Below are 23,890 nucleotides of genomic sequence, written 5' to 3'. Positions count from 1 at the left end.
AGGAAAACATTCAAAGGATGAAACTGTCTCCATATTTAATGAAGAGATATCTTATGTAGAGTTTAGATTCTAATGGTAGGTCTGAATACTAAAATCAAACTACCCTGAAAAAATCCATAGGAAAATATTATACTCCAGGCATAAAATGCCAATTTAATTGGTCCAGAATTGCAAGGTTTCCCCTCTTATTTTTGAAAAATGACTATTTGTTTTCCACCAAGTGGTAGAAAATAAAAGTGGTTGCCCTGTGTTTAGTAGCCATGTTGTATGAAAATGGTCTATCTAAATATTCTGTTCATGTGACGGAAGGAAAATGGGAACTCAGACAGGTACAGGGAAAGAATATAGGCTTCCTGTTTCATACTTACTCCCAGGCATATGTCTGAACAGAATGTCCACAACTATTTAAATTGCTCTTTTCTCCTATCATTCCCCCCACCCCTTTTTTTCCGGTCAAAGAGGAGACCGAAGACTGTTGAATATGCAAGAGTTGTATGGACTTAGAATATGACTCCAACTCTATATGAGTGACTTTATGTAGAAAATGTATATGGTATGACACATAAGTCCAGTGGATAACCATTACTAGGTGAAATAGGTTTTCAACTAACGCATCAACCCTTAATTAAAAGACAAAGAAGGGGAGGGAGGAAGGGAGGAAAGAAAGAAAGTCTCGAATGATAATATATAAAGGTTAAAAGATTATTTCCTGGTTGTCTGGACTCGTGTGCATATCTGTCAAATCCTCCTCAGGAGGTTTGCTATTATCATTTGTTATAATTATTTTTCATTATTTAAATTTGCTGTCATTCGTTTAGGAATCATCCTCTCACTCTAATCTTCAGGTTATCTAGTCAGTGGCCTTTGACAATATATCATTCATAACTGTTACGCTTAAACTGATCTCAGAATTCAGGTTCCCGGTTACTGATTACCAGCACTGTCTCATTCCTGTTTCTGAAGGAGCTAGCATGTAAGGCAGATAGGTAAAGAGAATTTCTATGTGATATGATGACATTTTTAAATTGAATTTATTAGAGTGACACTGGTTTGCAAAACTATATAGGTTTCAAATGTACAACTTGATAAAAACAACTTGTAAAACATAGATTGATAATGAAAACAGAAGGGATTTTATTTAGTTCATTTAATGGTTCAGTGACTTAAATGCATCCTGGATTATATTTCAAAGCCACTATTATACTTGTGTTTTTCAGCAAATCTAACTGAAATTTTCTTTTAGTCAAAGTCATCTGAAACTTTGAAAATTCTTGTTTCTTTTGTATATAATTTTCTACTGAATCTCACATTTTTCTTAAAACTTTAAAATTATTATAACCCTATTCTATATTAAAAATAATTTCTAATAAGTCATCCAATCCAGTGACTCATTTACTCTGAATTTTAGGTATGTCATTGATCATTGATTTACTCTAACACACAAATTTGTTACTTTTTACATTCTCATTTGTATTCTAAGCAAAAAGGGGAGCACTAATGTGGATAATCTAAAGCAGCAGACAATAATTTTTATTCTCCTACTATTTTCTTTTTGTTTTGTCCACTTGTTTCAGGTAATTATTATGCTAGTATTGGAACTGAATGTATTATCTCATCCAATATATGTGACCACATGGCCTTTACATATATGTTTTGTGAGTCATTTTTATTTAAAAAACATGCTTTTCTAAACTGGGAAACACATATGATGCAGGACTCTGAAAAGGAACTTAAATCTGTGATGAGTTCGAAATTTCTTTTTTTTTTTTTTTTTTGACGAAGACTTTAGCTCCATCAGAATGCGGGCTTAGTTTTGTTCACTATTGTACCACTTAAAGCAAAGCCTGGCTAGTGATTGGCCTTCAAATATAATATTTATTGAATATTTTTTTATTAGAAAAACTGTCTCCTCTAAAGAACCCTGTTTTAAATATGAGACTTCTTACTGGCTCACTCATCAAAATTATCATTGTTTCTAACAATGTTATAGAAATTATAGTGTATATAGTGAGAGTTGAAAGAACATGTGATATAAATATGAGATTCACTCACAGCCCATAGCATCTTAGAAATGAAATGATAAAATAATAATGATAAATAGTAAAAAAAAAATAGCAACATGTACTGAATGCTATTTATGGCCAGGCACTGTGCTACAGATTTAATGTGTACTATCTCATAACTCTTACAAATCCAGGTAGTAGTACCCGCACTACTGTTTGTATTGATAACAAACCCAAAGCATAGTGAGGTTAAGTGCGATGTCCAAAATCTGACAGGTACTGAAATGTGAAGCTAAAACACAGACACAGGCAGTTTAATATCAGAATCTATCCATTAAACCACAATAGTATGATGTTTTTCTACATAGAAAGCAAATCAAGATAATTTTATATGTTTCGGTCCCTCATTTTATAGAGAAAAAAACTAAGGCCAAGAAATGTTGAGTAACTTGGTCAAGATCATATTTTCTATTTGACTTTTTCATTACTGAAAGCATAAAAACATATCCTTTTATCTTCTATATTAAATAAGCAAGCAAGCAAAAACCTCCCTTGAGCGTAAAGCCCACTCTGGCTACGTCTTCCCTTAACTGAATGACTTTGCCCCTGCCCCTTAAAACTAATTCAGTAATTTATTCATTTGTTTTACAAAGATTTGGGGAACATAAGCATATATAGTACATTCTCATTCACAGTACTTTAAAAGGTAGAAGGTCGTCCTGGCTGGCGTAGCTCAGTGGATTAAGCATGGGCTGCAAACCAAAGGGTGGCGGGTTTGATTCCCAGTCAGGACACATGCCTGGGTTGTGGGCCAGGTCCCCAGTAGAGGTCACATGAGAGTCAACCACACACTGATGTTTCCCTTCCTCTCCCTCTCTCCCTCCCTTCCCTTCTCTCTAAAAATAAAGAAATAAAGTCTTAAAAAAATAAAAATAAAAGGTAGAAGACAAGGTCATTCAGAGCATGTAACCATGGTGATGAGTTTAGATTTTAAGCACTATGGGAAACCACTGGAATATTTTAGGGAAAAGATAGAAAGTTGTGAAAGAGAGGGAAATGTATAAAGATAAAACCTAATTTGTCTTTTCAGGAATTCTCTATGTGGAGAATGGATTAGAGGACTAGAGGGCTAAGAAGTGAAATGGGGAGATCAAAAGTGAGCAGAATGCAGTATTCTAGGTGAAAGATGACTGTAGCTTGCACTGGGTTAGTGGCAGTGAAGCAAGTGACAAGTAATTAATTAGGTTCTAAGAAATATTTAGGGAAAGAAGTATGAGCCTAGCAAATAAACTAGATGTGGGGATGAGTGCAAGGGAGGAGATGATTCAATTTCAGGTTTTCGACATTGTAGTACCACTACAATAGATAGTAATACCACTAAAAAAGAAGGGCAGGCTCAGCTGGGCGAGATCCGCTTAATATTTACTTTTCTCATTCTAGATAAAATCAATTTATTACTTCATTTACTTGATAATTATAGAGTTTGTAGTATGTGGCACGTATCATGCTAGTTGTAGAATCTTGTCTTTCTTTTAACTGTCAATTTACATCAAATTCCTAATTTTGGAGCTTAATTTTTTAACTCTAATGTATGATATATATTCTCATTTGTACTCACTTATCTGTGTGTCCATCCTTGGTTAATGAAGAAAAGGTAATCATTTTTATTTTGTGTTATTTGTGCCTACCTCTAGCATTCATTTTTGTTAGACATTCCAAATGCACCTGAAACTATTATGAGTATATCACATAGCTTCATTGTCACATTGTAATTATTTATTGATCTATTTCTACAACTACAGCATATTCTTGTGGAGGGGAGGTACCTATAGCACCCAACAAGACCTATCTTGTTGCGTGCTATAGCCCCAGCACCAAGCAGAGCTTTGGTGTGGGGACGACTTTCCTTGCAAGTCCCCCCGGCCGCCACAGATGAGAGTGCACATGACTGAGACATGATGTGATCTGCTTGGGGAGGAGAAGTGGCAATTTTCCCAGAGGAAAAAGGTCGTGAGCAGTGGCCGGTTTCTCAGGGGAAAAAAGGCATTGAGCTCCCTCCTCTACAGGCTTTTATTGGGTTGTAATACACAGGAATACAGGGTGGCAAGGAACAAACAGTAGATACCATTTCAAATAAATCTGAGGGCTTAGTATGAGTCAGAGTCTGTCAGGAACAGAGTTTTAGGGTTTCCTACTCGAACCCTTAACATATGAATGAAAGCACTCTTAGCAGAGCAGATTTCACAGGTTTATCAGCAAGTCTTTGTGATGCCAGATTTTCTCCAGGACACACTCTAGCAAGGCAAGGAGCTGCACTTCTCCCCATCAGGTATTCAGGCTTAAGGGGATTAGAGTCAGGAAGTACTTCTCCCAGAGAACATGGTCTCAGGCTATGTCAAAGTTGGGGGTGAGAGTTCATTGCTCTTTGTTGCAGCCTCCCCACCCCCAAGACTTTCCATGATGGCCTCCCAAGTGATCGAGTCTGGCTTAGGCTGCCCCCCGCTGTGAGGGGTCTTACCCATCATTGACTTCCGAGGAAGCTCTGGGGGCAGGGAGAGGAACTGAGGCAGCGTCTGCTGCCAGAGACGAGCTTTGTCTTCTGTGGCTCAAGTTCCAAAGGCTGTTCCTTGCCCTTAACCACAAGGGGTCAAGATACAATTCCCAGAACCAGGCGGAGTGGTCCACAACAATTTGGTACGTAGTAGGCACTTCATTATTATATTAAGGGGGAGATACTATTAAAGGGAAGATAAAAAGGTAGAGGCCTATAACCATGTAATGATAATCTATAATGTTAAATTTTCTTTCCTATGCTGGATTATTTTACTCCAAGTTACTGGTATATATACTTAACAACTGATATATAAACACTCTAAAATCATCCTTTAGACCCAGGAGTCTATATTACTATTTGGTAAGATACTAAGATTTGCATTTGTCTTACTTGCACACACAGCAGTTAGAATAGATACAATCTATTTAACAGGAGCATGGTACCATTTATTGATTAACCAAAAAACAAACAAACAAACAAAAAAACCTACCCCAGAAAACCTCTCAGTAAATAAAAAATTACATTATTTTCCTAGTTTCCTTGAAATAGGGATATATAGTTCTGTTTGGCTTTATACCATTATCTCATAACTTCATTATTTTGCCAAATGCATTTGTGAATACAATTCCTATTTTATCCCCTACAGTCTGAAAATTTTACAGTCATCTATTTTGGCCTAAGGCTAAATACTGTAAAATCAGCACTATATCCATAATAAATTTTGACAGTGAAAAAGCTGATTTTCTCTCTAGTCTATACATAGAATATCATATATCTCCAAGCGAGAGAAATCTCATAACACTCCAGACTAAAATAAAAATATATGTTCCAAAGGAACATTTCTTGTGGCTGGAGCTAACGAGAACCTTTATATGAAGGAAGGTTTCCCAAGGGTATAGTACACCTTTGAGATTGACAACCTTTCTTAAAGTATGATTGGAAGATATATTACTGATTAAATGAAATAAATGAAAAGAAGTAAAATAACATAGATTTAATGTTGTATGTATCTATATATGTGAGTATATAAGTATGCCAGCCTGGTAAAGGACATCTTTCCAGTCTTTTGGGAAGTGAAAGCTCATGACCACTGAGTTTTATTTATCCAGCTTTTGTGATCAGCTGATTTCTAAAGCAAGATGGATGACTTTGATAAAGACCATGTTTAACAAATAGTTTTCAATAGCTGATGAGGCTTCCCAGGTCACTGGTAGTAGGAGGACAGCAACCTGAAGTATTTCTCGATCCATCCCTTCCCTTCCTCTCTAATCGCACCTACACTTAGGGTCACTGTCCTTCAGAGAACTGTGGATTTCTGTAATATCCTATCTTCACTACCAGTCTGCCAACAATCCCTCCACCAAATATACAGTTTCCAGGGAAATTTTCCTAAAGCACTGTTCATTTTGCTATTCTTTGGCTCAGAATCTTTAACGGTTCCTTGTTGAATTCATGAAAGAAGTTCAAATAAATCAGCTTAGCATTTAAGTTAACTTTGTGACCTGCATTCTCTCTACCTTGCCAGCTTTATTCACATCTCTGTGCCTCCATGAAATGATCACTGGTTCCCTATCTTCTTCTCTACAGTTACTTCCTTCCACACTCCATTACACTGAAAAGACAGCCCTTCTTTCTAATTAGGGGCTATCTCAGGGTCTGTGACAAAGAGTCCAAAAAGCACCATGGCTCAATAAAGCTAGACCCAGTCTGCGGGTAGGGTAGTCTACAGTGGACATGCTGCTCTGCTCCCTGAGACTGTCCCGACTGTGATTCCTCCTCTCTCGTCGCGTTGCCATCTCCTAGGATGTTTTCCTTAAATGCTAGACAGAAGATGGACTGAGAGGGGAGACAGACAAGGGAATGTATCCCCAATCATTTGGTGGGCAAGATCCTAAAGTTGTACACATCATCTCCAGTCACACACCACTGGCAAGGACTTTGCCACAGGGCCCTGTCTCACTGCCAGTGTGGCTGGGAAATGTGGCCTTTAGGTCGGCAGCCACTTGCCCTATTAAAACTTAAGGATGATGAGGTGGCAGAAAAGAGGTTCTATTACTAAAAAGAAAAGTAGTCAGCAGACTGGGTTCAATTATTAGTCTCTGTGTAATATTTTTTTAATTTATGTCTCTAGAAACGTCCATTCTTCTACGAAGCCAAATTCAGTACCTAAATCTAGCTAGTTTTCTCTGATCTATCACATGCCCTTATTCCAGAGTCCTCCAAATGGAATATCAGCTCTCCTGCCTCTAAAGTTCTTGGACCTATTATGGAATTTGGCACATTTTGGCTTGTGCATACTAAATACAATTTGTAAGAAAATACACTGTGGCCAAAAAGGCAAAGCTAAGTGTGTGCTATTGATTAATCTTCCTTCATTGTTTCATTTCATATCCTAAGTTTTTGAAGACATAGCCTGTGACAAGTTCCTTATCTCGTATTTCTACAAGTGGCACATGCAGGACAAAGCACTCCACATCACTGCACTCGATATGCTGGGAATTTATCTTCATTTATTACGAAAGTAACATTTTTAAAAGTAATACCTATAAATTTGAGGCACAAAAATTATAACTTTAGGAGTTTAGAAGCAAAATTATTGTAAAAGATTTTCAATTAAACAAATGTATATGTCCTAAAGTTTTACTGAAAAATACTTTTGAATAATGTTGTTTAAACAAGGCATGTCTGTATTTTTTATCCTTTAATAATAATTTGCCAAAAACAAACAAAATCCTTGAATACTAATGGATAATTATACATTTTTAATTTCCCTCATTTGAACTTTTTGCTCATTTTTGCCTTTTTTCTCATATTTGATTTCTTTACTCCATTAGTTAACATCTCAGTTACTTGTGAGGTTTATATCTTTTTATTTTCTCATAACTGGTTTGTACTTTCACACAAGCTGAGAACATGAGAAAATAGCCTTCAGTTCTATTGTGGTAAAATATTTTATTCCATTCCATGATGTCTTAATGCAAATCAAATACCTATTTAACATTACTTGTATATCATAGTAGATGAATTAAGTTCTAGAATTTCACTGTTAAAATGTAAATTTTGAATATAGCATACCAAATAATACAAAGCAAATATACCTAATTTTCTTTCAACACTGAACTATAAATTATAAGCAGGAAGTCATTTCCTTTGATTAATAACCCATCTGGCCAGGTATAATGAATATTTACACATTATTATATATTGGTGGAATACTTAAAATGTCTAAAACCATAACTATTATTAAACCAAATTTTTTTAATGTAAGAAAGTCTTTCAAATGAAAGGGGCATAATCTATATATAAAATATATGATAAAATCCCTCTGTCTAAAACTCAGAAAAATTATAACAGCTTTTTATTAAAATTTTATCAAAAAGAAATTCAAGTCTGTCAGTAATTTGAAATCTAAATGCATATACTGCCTGAGGGAACTACAGTAAGAGCTGCTCCCAGGGAAAGCAATAAAAATGGCAATACTTTATTTAAACATGTATGTAACTTCATCTGAAACATATTATTTTGAAATTATGTTGAAATAAAACTTAAAGTACATGTAATTATAAGGCTAAGCCTCTAATACATTTAATAATCAGGTTTTAAAAGTCCATAAAGCTATAGTTAATATTGAATATACTTTTAAACAATATTGCTATTTTGTCCTTTCTGTATAGTTAAAAAACTCCACTCAAATTTTATCTTAGAGTGTAACTGCTGATTTTATTGGCAAACATATAATAATGCATATGATCAACCTTTACCTAATTATTTGAGTCGCAAACACAATTAATAAATCATCTTTGAAGTGCACTGACCATAATCAGTATATTCTGGAACAAGTCCAGGGGGCCATTAATCAAAACATGCATAAAGGAAAGTGAGAGCTGCAGCCTGAACAGTTAGGTAAACACAGAGTGAAGCTAATAAAAACCTATCTTGGTTTAAAACCACCGCTGTGTTTACTTTTGCAACTAAGATAAACATTATGATAAAATTAAAGTTGTGTAAAAAATGAGGTTTGCTCATGATGACCAAAGTAAATATATAGCAACTGCACACACATTATATGTCCCTAATTTGACACTAAAGAAGTTTAAAGTTCAGTTACCAAAATATCTTCAAGAATTAGATATTTGAATCAGATAAATTACATTCCCCATGTGAATTAAGCACACACATTCAAATATGTTGAGGTTTAAATTAGAAAGAAAGCAATAAGTTTTTAGGAATTTTTAAGAAACAGGTATAAGTATGAAAATAGGTTCTTTTTGAAAGAATAGAATGGCCAACTAGCATGTTCTAAATTAGCAGATGTAAATGATTAAATTGTAAAAAATAAGTAAATGCTTAAGTGAGTTGGAAATTAAATTTTCAATGATTAATAACATAAAATATGATAGACTACAAACACACCCCCATATATAAATATATCAAATTAATAAGCAGTTCTCAAATCCTGGCTTTCCAATTGTGTTCTTTTCCTCCAAAGTTGTCTTATTGATTACTAAATAGAAGGAAAGAAGATTTGCTGAGTTAACACATAGAAGGATATGGGTTATCCTCATTTCCGTAAGAAGTATGAGGAAAGAAAATATGCCAGGGTTGAAAATTCCATAAACATAGTTTCTTTCCAAGGAATAGGTTTCCAAAATTTAGCTGAAAAACCCAGGGACAATGGTGCTTTAAAAATAACAGTTCATCATATTCCTAGCGTGTCCTAATGAGATAGTGCTTTCATTCACATGATCTCATCATTCATGCTGAAAGGTAGGTGGGAGGTATCATTAACTGAATCCCTGCACTGACAGAGCTGTACAGTTCTATCTCTACTGTGTTCCTGTGCAGAAATTTTGAACACGCAGTAAAACCTCACTGAAACTCATCTTTATCCAAGTGTTCAATGTAGATACAAACAAAGCCCTACATCACAGAGTTGTTGTGAGAATTAAATGAACAAATGAAACTTAAATCCTTAACACAGCACTTAGCACATAGTTCTCAAATAAATACTAGTTATTATTGTTATTTTTGAAGCAGTGTAAGAAAAGAGCTAAAAACTATGGTCTTTGGGACAAGATGTCCTGGATTCAAAGTCTAAGACGTGGCATTTGGTTTGGGGCAAGTTATCTAACCTTCCTAGGTCTGAGATTCCTGAGGAAGTAGTTAGATGAGCTAACACATACAAAAGGCTTAGCACACTATCTAGAACATAAGTATTCAATGAATGTTAAATATTATTATCATTGATAGATTAATCTAATACCTTATATGAATATAAAATATCATTCACAAATATCAGAGGGTGAATGACAAGCTAGGGAAAACAAAGATTAATATTTTTATAAGTAGCTCTTACAAAACAATAGGAGACAAAGATCTCCAGTGAAAATCAGTTGAGGTTACGAATGAGTAGATAATAAACAAAATGAACAAAAAACAAAGACAATAAACAAAAAATGAAGTTCCGAAAATCAACACATACCAGAAAAAATACTTATGCAGTGATTAAATATGAAAACTAAACAATGAGACATTATTCATTTACTACAAAATTTACATGATCTGGCAATGACCAAGATGAATTGGAAAACAGCAGAACAAAAGGCAACTACTGCTTGTGGGATTAGAACTTGTTATAGCCTTTGGAGGAATTCTGGCAAAGCGTAATAAAGGATGAACAAGCACATATGCCCTCTTACCTAGTAATTCCACTTGTGGGGGAATTCATTTTAAGAAAATAACAGTCATATGTGAAAATTATGTAACACATATATGACATTCTTTTTAGTAATATAAATGTGGATAAGGCCTAAACATACAGTACAGGTATTGGTTAAAGAAATTATGATACATTTATATAATGGAATGCTATGCTATAAGTATAAAATGTTAAAGCAATGCATTTATTTAAGTAGAACATATGTTTAAATTTAAAAATAGCAGGCTACATCATAGGTAATTGATCCTGTGTGGCATATCCCTGTTTGAGTCCCTGTCTCAGTTTCCGGTGTGACGCTTACTTGGTTGCAACTTGGGTTTGGCTTTCTTCACGGCCACCTCTTCTGGGGCCTGAAGTCCTGATTCTGAGACAAAATTTCCACTTATAGGACCTTTGTTCAGATGTTAATTTAAATTATCTCTTAAAACTAGTTTCCTTTCAAGAAAGACAATCTATAGAAATCAGAAACAAAACAGGTGGAAGAAGGTAAAAGAAGAATTTCAAAGTGAGTTGAAATGGGCTGAAAGAGTTGAGGATGTAAAGAGCATGAAAGTACTAATTAAATCATTTAATTTGAACATTTTATTAGTTGGTCAATTTTAGTAACTGGTTGCTAAATGCAATGAGACTGAGATATTGACTCAATTTAGCCAAATAAGTAAATAATGAATGGGTTAATTAATCAACATTTTTAAATAATCCAACTAGTCTACCTGGCTACAACTGACATCATGTAATATCAAGGGAATGCTATTAATAGGCATTTATTGTATTCACTTTTTTAGGATGTCAGAAGAATTAAGAACTCTCAGATTTGAAAAACACGTAAATGTAAGATTCCTCCTTGATAATGTTGTGTGATGGATAAAAAATGACCTCATTAAAAATTCAAGCTGGGTGACTAATGGAGCCTGAATGCAGTGCTATTTCATTTAGATACATATTGTGCTCTTGTATGTTTATAGAGAGTAATTTCACAATGTTCTTGTTTACACTCAGGATTTTACTATATAAATGTGAAAGTAATTTTCCTATTCCTGTAGTCTTTGTCAGCTGGTTCATTTTGTTTAACATATGGAATTAAAAAGTCATACTGAGCAGTTCTACAAATCACAGTTTCAAATGATGCAAGACAATAAATAGCAAGGAATGCACAACATATGGTTATGTTGAATGATAACTCTTAGTGTGGATGCTGGCTGACAGAATGGATGAGTGCTCTCCAGGCAAAATCATATTGTGTGAATTAGTCACACTAAATTTTTTAATGCATATTTATCAATATATGCCAGATTTAAGGAGTTTAGAGTCTTACTAGAAGTAGAAATAAAAAGATCTAAAAATATTATTGAAAAATGAATTTATATTACCAAAAAAAAAGCCAAATGGAAGCATAATTCCGCACCTGAGGACTGCTAACACATGCCAATGTAAGCTACTATCCCTGGGAGGACTCAACATAAGTTTTAGTGTATGTTTTCAATTTTCTAGTTTCCTGTATTTCAAAAGAATAAAAGATTTTATTATTGGGAGCCCAAAATTGCACATTAGCTAGTAAGAAACCAGAATTAAAAAGGAGGAAAAGAAATGAAGCACAACAGCTTCAGACAAATTTTAAATGATGTCATCTAAGAAGACGCAATAATGATCAACATTAAGTTTTCTAGTCAACCTGATATTTTTATAACTCTTAAGAAGAGTTAAAAATACAGCATAAAAGGTAGGAAAAACAGAAGACAGGTCCCCTGGTGATGTGAGAAACAGAAATGCTATCATGTGTACAAAGAAAGGATGAATTTTCAACCAAGGCCACACTACCGTCTTGCTCTGGCTTCTGAGAGGCTCTCGGCCTCATTGCACTTCCTCCTTCCCTTGCTCCCTTCCTCTCCATCCAGGCCCTTCACTCCCTTCACTCCCTCCACTCCCGCCCCTCCGACTTTCCTTCTGGAAGCATGCTCACAAGCTGCTTCCTCTGCTAAAGTACTGTGCTCTAAACCCGGACTATTCTTTATCCTTCAGTTTAGAGCTCAAATGATGATTCTTCAAACTACATCCCCCTCCTTACGTTCCCTTTAAATTATGAAATCCTTCAAAAGTTTTCAATTATATATCTATCTAATGATATAATTAAAACTTGTCTCCTTTCATAGAGACTAGGCTCTATGAGATCTGAGATTGTGCTAGTTTGCTTAGCAACGTTTCCCAAGTGCTCAGCACGAAAACATTCTGTTAGAGGAATGATGACTGACTGACTGACTGAATGAATGAATGAATGAAAGCCATAGTCAGAATTTTTTTGTTCTCAACAAACATCATCTACTGTGCATTTCCTTAGTCACTGTAAAGTCATGTGGTAATCATACAATTAATATAAACTCTATTGAGAGGCAGAGGATACAGAGGAAGTAATATTGTCTGACAACAATGTTTCACATCTAGTATAGGCTTAGAATTGAAAACATGCAATGAAGTCAGGCTTCCCTGACAAGTTAAGTGGGATATAGTGGCTAATATGCCATGGTAATATGAACTCTAAACAGAAAACTTTCTGTGTGATCTTCTCTTCACCACTAAGAAAAGTATAAAAATTTGTGTCATTCATTCTTTCTCAGTTAAGCTTTTCTAGTTAAACAGTGCATAGAAGGACAATGGGGTGGTGGAATCTTGGTTCACATACAAAACTCATTAAGTATTCAGCATTTTGAAAGCCCTTGAAAATAATCATCCAAGAGTTACTTCTACTGAATGTCCTTAGAACATACACTTCAGAAGATATCCATCCCCAGGTCCCCAGTATGGGGGATGGGAGAGACATGTCCACATTGATGTTTCCCTCCCTTCCCCTCTCTTTAAGAATAAATAAATTCTTTTTTAAAAGTTTTTTTTAAACAAAGAAGATACCCATCCAAATATTTAATTTACTTTTACCATAGTACAGGTGTACCAGTGGGCAATACCTTCCTTAGTGCAGTAAACTGAAAGGGCATAGTACACAGTCAAATAGCTTCCTAAACTGTAGTTCACAAGTGCTGAACTAACAGTTTAAGTTGGTAAGATAATACCAATAACACAATAATAATAATTACACTGGTGTTATGGCTAAATTTGGGGAGTTGAAATAAATCATTCATATAAAGAAAGTCCCTATTCTCTTTTATGAACACTGGAGAATATGCCATTGATTTAATCCACTGAATAATTATTTTAAAATCATTCAGTAGTTGTGTGAATTTAAATGAGTTATTTAACCTTGGAGTAACATTGTACAATACAGTTTTTGACACTGTTTAACAAAATTGGGTCAACATTTCCATACTAGTTTCCACTTAAGATAGTATTATTATTTTCTAGAGTAACTTAAGGGATTTTGAAAATTACATTTGTCTTGGGTTAGAAAATAATTTTAAGATACTAGGAGTAACACATTTTTTTTAAAACTTCCAAAACAAACTGGATTATTTAATTATAAAAACTGTGACCATTATAAATGCACTATTTAGCTTCCTATTTTTGTGAGTATTTTCTTAACTTTCTCATACGGCTAAAGAATAATTATTTTCATATAAGAATGGAATTACACTTTTTAAGTTCAGAAGTATTCTTCATTACAGCTTTTACATTGACAAGTTAATGTGCTAAGTTTTCCTGCACAAATGAATGGTCTATCAGTAATCACGCCGCGGCCCACGCATTAAACGGTGTGTAGAGCACAGGACTCGGAGGAGCCTCCTTGGCTTTACTCGCTTCTTTACATTCGTCTGAGGAAAATCCTGCTGTTTTTCATGGAAAACAGAGAAAGGAGCTCAGAAAAGGTCAGAAGTGGAAACTGAACAGAATTGAATCATTATTATGTAATTTCACTATTTTTATTTAATATTAATTCCTAAAATGTTAGGCATACTTATTATCCAAAGCAAATATACTTCTATAGAGTTTGACTTCACTTTCCCAGTTTTAATATGACATAATAATATACTTTAATAGTATCCACAGAATATAAACAGTTTCACTGTAGTGTTCTAACACATTTTCTGGTGAAACTATTTTAATTTTTCATTATTTAGTACTTTCATTTACTAAAATGTTTACTACAAGTGACTACAAAGTCTTCTTTTATATTTGATATATATAATTTGCCTGGAAATTTTGAAGGTTTATTTACAAATTGAATTCTCTCAGTTGAAAAATAATATAATTTTTATCAAATGCAGCTAAATTATAATTACTACTTCATCATACTATCTCATAAACTCAGAGGGAACTGGGTTGTTATACTTTTGCACCATGAACATGAATTAAATATGATGCATGAACAACATGTTATGACTCGCTAATATTCATATGCGGGTGAGATGGGACTGAGAGCTCACCAGTTAGTTCAAAGTAACAAAGTATCTGACAAAGACCAAAAATGGAACTCAGAGTCCAATAAAATGTTCTAAAGTGACTCCCACTGTCTATACAATTTTTTAAAATTTGGAACATAATTTCAAAGATTCTAATTTAGAATCTTAAGGCTGGTGTATTCCCCTCACTCTGGTTTTGTGCTCACAAAACTATATGTGTATATTTCTGCCTCTCAATAGATTACAATAAGCTCCTTGAGGTGATAGACCAAGTACAGGCTTTAAAATAAATGATTGGCTATGCTGCTTTGAAAAAATAACTGTATCTTTCTGGTTGTTTTTCCTCTGGAAGAAGGAAATTAATATCTACTTTTCAGGGTTTTTGTGAGATTTCAGTGAGAGTTATCTATGTTTGTATCTCCCTCTCTAAACCTTGTCACTGTAATAATAACAGTATCAAATAAATACTTAAATAAATTTGAAAATTGTCATAATTTTGTTTTATTGATTAGTATTAAAATAGTACAGATTAGTATAGATCAGTACTTAGTTTTTTGAAGCCTATAAAATAACCCACAACATTTAGGAATGTGCTAAAAATTTTACATTGTGAAATACTACACAAATTTAAAAGATGAATAAATTTATCATTCATAGACATATTTCTTAACCTTATATTTTTATGAACTTTGATTGCTAATAAACACTTAAGTAATTTATTGCTGATTCATGTTTATGTTTTGAAAGTGGTAAATTGTTCAAAGTGCAATAAAATTATAGATATTAGGAGAGACTTTACAGATAACCTAGTTCAATTCTTTTTTTTTCTCTCATGTCAGATGGGTAATGTGCTGGTGTCGTAATAAGGTTTGTGGGGGAGGCACATGTCACACAAAAGCGTGAACACCCAATCATCACACTTACGAACTACAAAAGGATCATCAATTCTTTCATTTTACACATAAAAAATGAAATCCCAGGAAGGTGAGATAACTTGGACAAAAACTGATAGAAATTAAAAACAAACATTAATCAATGATTATCCCTTCCCCACTTTGTTCTCAAAACACAGAGCTGGGAAGACAAAGAAAAAATACAGAAGATGCCAGAGGGAATATCTGAAGGGACTAGGGGACCCAGAATTTCTTAAAGAAGGGCTTAGGGGACTGCAGTTTAGGGTTAGAGGCCAGTATCTTTTCACCCCTAAGGAACAATCTACCCACATCTGCATTTGTTTGGGAGGCTTGGCTAGAGCACATTAACCTAACTGATGATACATGCATCCTTGCTGAGAACTTACCAGAGCAAAAAGCTGTTTAGAAAGGTAGAAATAGGCGGTATTGAAATTTAGAAACATAAAGATTCATCATCAGTATCTGAACCCAAAGGTCCACAATGATATAATTAGCAGGCAATTCAAAAAGCTAATATGGTTTATATCAACTTTTTAAGTAATATATACAAAATAAATATTGGAATGGTCATCTAAACATGGAAAAGAAAATGAACACAATATTAACTGCATATCTGTTGTAGAAACAAACACATTGCCTATAGTAAAAGCTTAAATAAAACATTTGGTGTTTGATTCAGATCTAAACTTCTTTCATCATTGTACTATGCCAGTAAGAAACCTGTTTCAGCAACGTATGTATTCAGAAAAATCTTAGTAACCTCAAAACCTTATACTCAGTTCACACATAGAGCACAAAGACTTAAGATACAGCTTTCCACATGAAACCAGTATGTTACGTTCTTCCCCCCGCCCTGAAATCTATCAGACAAAACACTGAGACCAGAAGTCCCATGAGGGCAGGGGCTGTGTCTGTTCTCTGCTCTCTGGAACGCTCAGCACCCTCTACTATACCTGCACATAACTGATACTCATTACTCATGTGCATACAGATTGACTGAGTGAAGTACAGAATCATCTGACTATTTCAGACTGTAATTTTATTTTTGCCATATTAACCTACAGGAATAGTTTGCTTACTCTAATGTTTGCAAATGGGAAATATTTTCAGCTCACTATTTTAGAGGTAATACAACACTCTGAACTCTGTGAAGCCAAGGGATTATGAGCTAATAAATAAATTTACATAATAAACATAAACCAGCAAGAGCAGCTCATCACACTGGGTTCTCACATGTATTGTCTGGAGACATAAGCAAGCCCCTTAGTATACAGACGGCATTTTCAAGTGCTAGTAGATCAGGCCAGTTGTGGAGAGAATAAAACCCAATGAGAAATAGACAAACAAAACAATTGCAGAATTAACTGGAAAGTTCTTGATTTTATGCAACCAACTGGACAACTCCCTCCTATCAGGCTGGCAGTCTCCTGAAGGCCTGGACTGCCTGTGCGTCTTAGCACGGGCATTGTCTCCACCAGAATTCGAAAACTTCCTGCTCTCTGGGCTCCTGTGCACTGTGACAAGTTTTGAGGAATCCGAGAACTTTTGTTTATATAGACTATATCTGTCATAGACAAAATAAAACTAAAACAATTTAAAAATCTTTATTAATTCATTTAAAAATGAAAAATAAATCCAGTATATGGTAACACAGAGAATGTACTCTTTATTAAAAAAAAAATCATTGTATTTCTCACAGAAAAAATCTTGCAAGGGCATGTTTTACGCTTTTCCAAATCTGTCTGATGGCTGGCTTGAGTCAAAATCACTGGATTCTCACTAGCCTCTGCATTCAGTGACATTGGACATGTCACTCTCACTGAAGTATATGAAGAAAGTCTGGCTCGCCCAGGCATGCGGCTGGGGAACGGCTACCTTGTGGGTCACCGCAGATGCCCGGGAAACACCCAGGGTCCTCGTTCCACACTGGGAAAACCACTGGCCTGTAATATCATCTGTCGTGTGACTATTGTTCAATAACTATTTGCCAAATCAATGAAAAGTTTAAAGAAAAAGAAATAAATTCTCAGGCATACATAACACATACCCAAACATACAAATGATTTACCCATTTGTTTTTATTCAACTGATCATATTCCTTTGTTTATTAATCCAGCTTCTCAATTCATTACAACTACATTGGGATGCAGATCAAAGGGAGGGTATGCAGAACTGAAGAGTAAATTATAAAAATAAAGTATATAAGTCTAAAATTAAATAAAAATAAATGGATGACTAGAAGAAAACATTTCACATGAAAAAATTCTGAGCATAACCAAATCGAGTGGTTAACTTGAATACTATACAGGTTTCTTCCAAGCAGTAAATTAGATTGAAACACCTTATTGAACAAAAACTACATTCTAATATTTTTATTATCTTATATGTCATTTCTAATTAATCTATGAAAACCACAAGAAAAAAATTTGCTTCTATTTTTGGCATTCCTGTTTTAAATATTAATAGGAATTAATTGAATACCAGGGAAAATATGTGGATTTAAATATTATACAATATCCAAAATCATAATTCTTGCTCTTTAAAAATAGCCTTAAATTCAGAAATAGAAATATAATTTTTAAGATTATATATTTTAATGTAAATTCACTACTTGCCAAATAATGAGATGACTCACTTTTCCTTTTCTTGAAGCTGATGTTCCTGAACGGCCACTTTAGGCTCCGACCCAAGATTGTTCTGCGTTCGCTGCCTTCTCTTCCTACTTGGTGCAATGTCAGTGACGTCAGGACTTGAAAAAATGGAGTCGTCTCTTCTTGAAGTAGCTAAAATAAAATGATATAAAAATGTGATCCACCAAAATTATGCATTATAATTTGTGAATAAAGTATTAACTTGTGGCTTTAGCCCTGACATAAAGTGACACAATTAAACTCAACAAAATGAAGAATCTGGCAACACCAATTCAAAAGAGCCTATGCACCCCAATGTTCACAGCAGTGTTGTTTACAATAGTCCAGTCCTGGAAACAACCTAAGTGCCCATCAGTAAATGAGTGGATCAAAAAACTGTGGCGCATTTACACAATGGAATTCTACACAGCAGAAAGAAGGAGCTCTGACACTTGGTAACAGCATGGATGGAACTGGAGAGCATTATGTTAAGTGAAGTAAGTCAGGTGGTGAAAGACAAATACCATATGATCTCACCTGTAAGTGGAACCTAATCAACAAAATAAACAAGCAGGCAAAATAGAACCAGAGACAGGGAAATAAAGAACAAACTGACAGTGACCAGAGGGGCGGAGGGAAAAAATGGGGGAAAGAAGGGAAAGGTTCAAGTCAAGGAACATGAATAGAGGACTCAGGGGCATGGACAATGGGGTGGGAATTGACTGTGAGGGGTTCAGGGGAGAGCAACAGGGAAAAAGGTGGGACAACTGTAAATATACAATAATAATAAAAAATTAAAGTAAAAGAAGTTTTTTTAAAGGTCATGCAGATTTGAAGTAAGCCAGTAAGTGTGCAATACTTTAATATTCATATAAAACATAAAGTACATTATATTCATGGAATAATTTGACCAAAATGGCCTTTGCCTATCTTGAGCAACAATCTTCCCAAATGCTGCTTTATAGGCATTTTGATTTCTTGGTGCTAGAGCTACACAGAAGTGCCTCAGAGACACCTCTAAAAGGCATTTGGATGGGAAAATAATACTATAGGAAAAACAGAAATCAAATTGATACTAAACAACAATTTTTAGCACAAATGGAAATTTCTCATAGTGATCTAGAGATAGGTACACAGACTTTTCAACTAACAATGAGGACTGAGTACAAGAAAAATGTAAGAAAATACTAATAAGCCCTGGCCAAGTAACTTGGTTAGAGCATCGTCCTGATAAGCCAAGATTGCAAGTTTGATCCCTGGTTGGGAACTTGTAAGAATCAACCAATGAATGAATAAGTGGAACAACAAATCTACTTTTTTTCTCTCTTTCCCTTGCTATCTCTGTTTAAAATCAATAAATAAAAATTAAAAACAAAAATACTAACAGATGTCCACAATGTAGTAAACCATTAAATTGCTTCTAAAAGTGTTTGATGTACATGAAACAGAAGCAATAATGGAAACATATTTGATTTACATCACTTTATTCTCTTATAAGCAAATTAGTTACAGAGAACTTGAGGGTAAGTTTAGAATTCTTTCATGTAATACACAGTGTAATCTGTTATAATACATATTTCTATAAAAGAAAAGAGATCCTTTGCTATTGGTAAATAATAAACAATATCAATATAATTTGGACTTTGGATGTCCTGCTAGCTCATGATTTTTTCCTCTAGAATGCTAATGTTTTAAAGTAATCAGAGTCAAGCTTTCATCCCAAGTAAAGAGAAAGACTTGGCAATGTATAAAGGCTAAAAAAAATGAAGATCAGTTGCTAAAAATCTTGTACATTTTTTAGCGTGAGTAGAAGCTGGTCCAGTAAAGCCAGTAACACTACATTTTTCAAAAGTTCAGCTCTCTGTTAAAGCTGCAATTACAGCTGAGCAAGCTGTGGAGACATTTCTCCCTGTATCTTGAATCCAATATTTAATTTACATGAAACTACTGGAATCAAATGCATTCATTAACTTCTATCTCCATTGGAGAGGAGGTGTGACGCTGGGCACAAATGTTGCTAAAGAGTGAAGTTAATATTTCTATTAGGATTGTAATGAGAACTCAAAGCAACCTAAAGCTAAATGAACTTTGTGTGGTCTGCACAAATCTTAACCTTTTTCCTCCATGACCTTTATTATTTTTATTGTACAATTCAGCAGAAGGAGTAGTTTTTCGAGCACACATTTATCACATTCTAGAAGGAAACACTGTACTTTGAGTTCTCCCTGCTCAGTCCATGCTTCTCTGGGTGACCTGAGGTCATTAGATGCTGTTGACCATGCTCCTGAAACTCTTCGTCTTTGGATTTTTTAAACATCATTTTAAAGAACATATATGCTGGGTGCTTTGCTATGGGTTTTATATATATATTACCTTATTAATCTTTAACTTTGTGAAGTATTTATTATTACTACCTTTACTTATTAGGAAACCAAGATGGTTAAGTAACTTGACCAAATCATACAGACTTTGTTTGCTGTATTTTGTCATGTGACAATTAAAGAGTGTTTCTTCCTGGTTGGGTAAATTAGTCTTTGATCAAATATTAATTGCATGCCCTTCAAAGCATATTTTACTTTCCAAAGCTGTTTAAGTTATTAAGAAACATAAGTTCCATTATATTTTTGTGCATTATTTTTATTTTAACCCCTAAAAATGTATTAGGAGAAGGGTAAATTTTTAAAAAATCAGTATTTCTCTAAACACATTCAAGCTGAATGATTTTCCTATTTTTTATTAAGCTAGGAAGTGATTAAGGAAGAAAATTCTGGTTCACTGATTTCTTACCCAGTCTGCTCTCACCTAGGATGTGTAAGAAATCAACAAAGTGCAGGGTTGTCTATGACAAAATTAGCAAAACTGTCTTTGGAGTTAGAGGGCATTCAACTGTAGATGGAATTGAAAAATGGAGAAAGGTTGTACTTAATGACATGCTGGACATCTAGGAGGGAAGAAACAAGTTTAAATAAAATATATAATAAAATTAAAAATAAATAAAATCACCCAAAACTCTGCCACTCACTTCAAAACTAAATAATGGTTTACACATTGGCACCCAAAAGGATGTTTTATATCTGATATGGTTATATTTTTTGCTATAAATTCTACAATTTACTTTAAAATACAATGTGTTTAAATGTGCAGCCAGTCAGGGTGAGTTACAATCCAAGTGTTGCTAACATCTACTCCAGAATGCACAGACCGAAAGCAGTTTGTTCGAATTTTATTTAATAACAGTACCTTCCATACTCTTGGAGGTACGTTTGCAATCTGTCTCAATCAGTACCTGATGATTTATTAATCAGTATACTGAATGACAAAAATGTGTGTATCTCTTGGTGACAAGCAGGAAAACAAGTGTGATGAATACTGCTCTTGGGCTCTCAAGAGTGAAAGTAAAGGCATTCTAGATACACTGATTGGTTAAAATATTTTAGAGGTCACCTCTACCATTTTATGAACAGGGTGTGAGAACCCACTGAGATCTGCTTACCCTTGAAGATGATGCCCTGTGCTAAATCTTAATGTGGTTCTGTGTCTAGTTGTGAACTCTGGACAACTGTGGTTGCCTAACACCAGGAAGAACCATCATTCTTGCCTCAAGAATCTTTATATTTGCCCAAAGTAAACATTTTATATGAGCAAATGACTGTGACACCTAGAAGGATAGGAAACTGGAATTTCTTTAAACTTAAAGGGCAGGTTCATGAATTATGTTGTGCTTACTTGCTAGCAAGCATTTAGTTGATATTTATCTGTATGTGTGGGAAAACAACTGATAATCTATTATCATTATGCCCACACTTCAAATTTCTTGGTCTCTACCATTACTTACCACAAAGAACCAAAAGTTGCGTGTAACCACGTGTTTCAGGTCAGTTCACTGCACCATTTTTTCCCTGTTCTGACAAAGCTTTCCCTCTCAAGTTGTGAGGAAAGGGGGCTTGGCCGACAAGATAATTACTGTTGAAACTGAACATATATCTTTTTGGTTTTTGTTTTGCAGCATGGGAAATGGCTCTCCCTTCAGTTTATCACACATTCTCTTTATATATTCATTTAAAATAAAGTTTTTATAACATTTATATAGTCTTCAATTTAAAAAAAAATGTTCCATCTTGTCCTTTCCTCTCCACACTTGCAATGCCAGAAACCAGGAAGAAGAGGTGCTGTACTGAACGTGGTACCTAAGTATTAAATTGCTCATGTCAAGCAGTCCTCAAACTTGAACTGATCCTGCCTCTGTCCTCCACTTGTGCTAATGTTTGGTGCTCTCAGTCCACTTGGTCTTGACACTTGATGCTTTACATCTGTTCTGAGATTGAATCCCTACAATAGTGATTCTGAGTCTACAAACAAGCAAAGCTGTTTTTCATACAACAGGAGGGATCTGATCTATAACTACAGGAAGTCAAATATGGGATTTTGAAATATCTATGTTATTCAGAACCTTAGATGTTTTTAATGGCAAAAATGAAAGCTTTTGCTTTCAAGTCTTGCATTCACTTTTAAAGAAAGAAGATAAATTCACATTAAGTTTACTTGTTATACATACTCATTTGAGATATGAAGAGGAGCTTGACTAGAATTGGAAAAGAACAGAAAATGTTGAAAGGGAATGAGAAGGTGTGCAGCCTGGTTAGAGCAGTGTTCACACAGGAAATGACTGGATAAGGATGGGCAGCAGGGAAGGAAAGGAAGGAAAAAGGAGACAGAGATACGCCACATAACCTGGAAGTTTTCATATCCAGGCAGAAGTGTATAGACGATATTGACTGGGGAATTTTTCCCTGCTCTTCCACCTTCAGAATTCTCCGTTTTTAATATTCATCAGCCTCTATGATGACAGTGTGCCTTGCACCATTCCCAGGAATTTTTTAAAAAACAAAACAAAGAGAAAAGAAATGACGGCCAATTAATTTTCTACAGCTGAAACACTTACTGGCAGAGCTGTGGCATGATTTTCAAGTTCTCATTAGGTTCACTGAATCTAGAGAATGGAGAATCTTTACAGAAGCCTTGTTATTGTGAACGGTGGCTTCACAGAGAGTCACCCCTCTTCTCATGTGACAGACCTGCAGGAGCCTGGCAGCTGTTCAGACATGCTGGGTGGAGGGCTGGCTTCCTGGACACTCTCAGTGTGCAAAGGGAATCACACTGTCCACTGACTGCTGGCAATCTGCATAAATCCCATGAGCTGAACTACCTGGTAAACTCAAGTGCCTGACCATTAAATCCTCAAATCTTAGTATTTGAGGATTAGTACTCAAAATGGCTTAGTATTCAAAGCCATTTTTCAGGTTTATAAGTTGTTTTTATTGGGGCCTCATTATTATCTTCTGTCTAGGGTTATTTTCTCTCTTCATACCATACGTTATCTTCATATACAGATTCTATGAAGCTCTGAGATCACCACATTTCATTCCACCCCCACCCCAACACACATACCTACTTACAGCCTCTGCACAAAACAAAAAATTAATGCCTTGAGGCATGTTCTTTGTGGCAATGGCTACTCTAAGAAGATCATTGAATAAAATGGTCTCTGATCTTTAGGTCACTTGGCTATGAAGAAATAAATGTGTGCTGTTTGCAATAGATTGTATCCAAACAAAAAACTTTCAGTGGTTCCCATGATCTATAAAGTCCTAAGAGCTTAGCTCTGCATTCAAATCCCTCTACAATGTGACCCTCACTTGCCTCTCTGACCCCAACTCCTACAAA

General features: G+C 34.8%; 1 protein-coding gene and 1 non-coding gene across 5 annotated transcripts in view; both read right to left on the bottom strand.

Annotated features, from left to right (window-relative positions):
* The window catches only part of XRCC4 (X-ray repair cross complementing 4), a 211,176-nt gene that overhangs the window by 54,284 nt on the left and 133,002 nt on the right, over window positions 1–23,890 (bottom strand). For all 4 annotated transcript variants that reach the window (XM_053664416.1, XM_037142965.2, XM_053664414.1 and 1 more), the window contains exon 7: window positions 18,172–18,319. In XM_053664416.1, coding sequence (XP_053520391.1) covers window positions 18,172–18,319 — 148 coding nt within the window. The remainder of the gene's footprint in view (window positions 1–18,171; window positions 18,320–23,890) is intronic.
* LOC119047526 (small nucleolar RNA U13) lies at window positions 15,456–15,561 on the bottom strand. Its single transcript, XR_005082160.2, has one exon. It is a non-coding gene; the product is annotated as a small nucleolar RNA U13 (small nucleolar RNA).

This window comes from Artibeus jamaicensis, unplaced genomic scaffold, assembly GCF_021234435.1.
Source record: "Artibeus jamaicensis isolate MK-2021 breed Jamaican fruit bat unplaced genomic scaffold, CSHL_Jam_final contig_373, whole genome shotgun sequence".
NCBI lineage: Eukaryota > Metazoa > Chordata > Mammalia > Chiroptera > Phyllostomidae > Artibeus > Artibeus jamaicensis.
The sequence above is the reverse complement of the archived record's forward strand: the minus strand, read 5'-3'. Positions and strand labels throughout refer to the sequence as shown.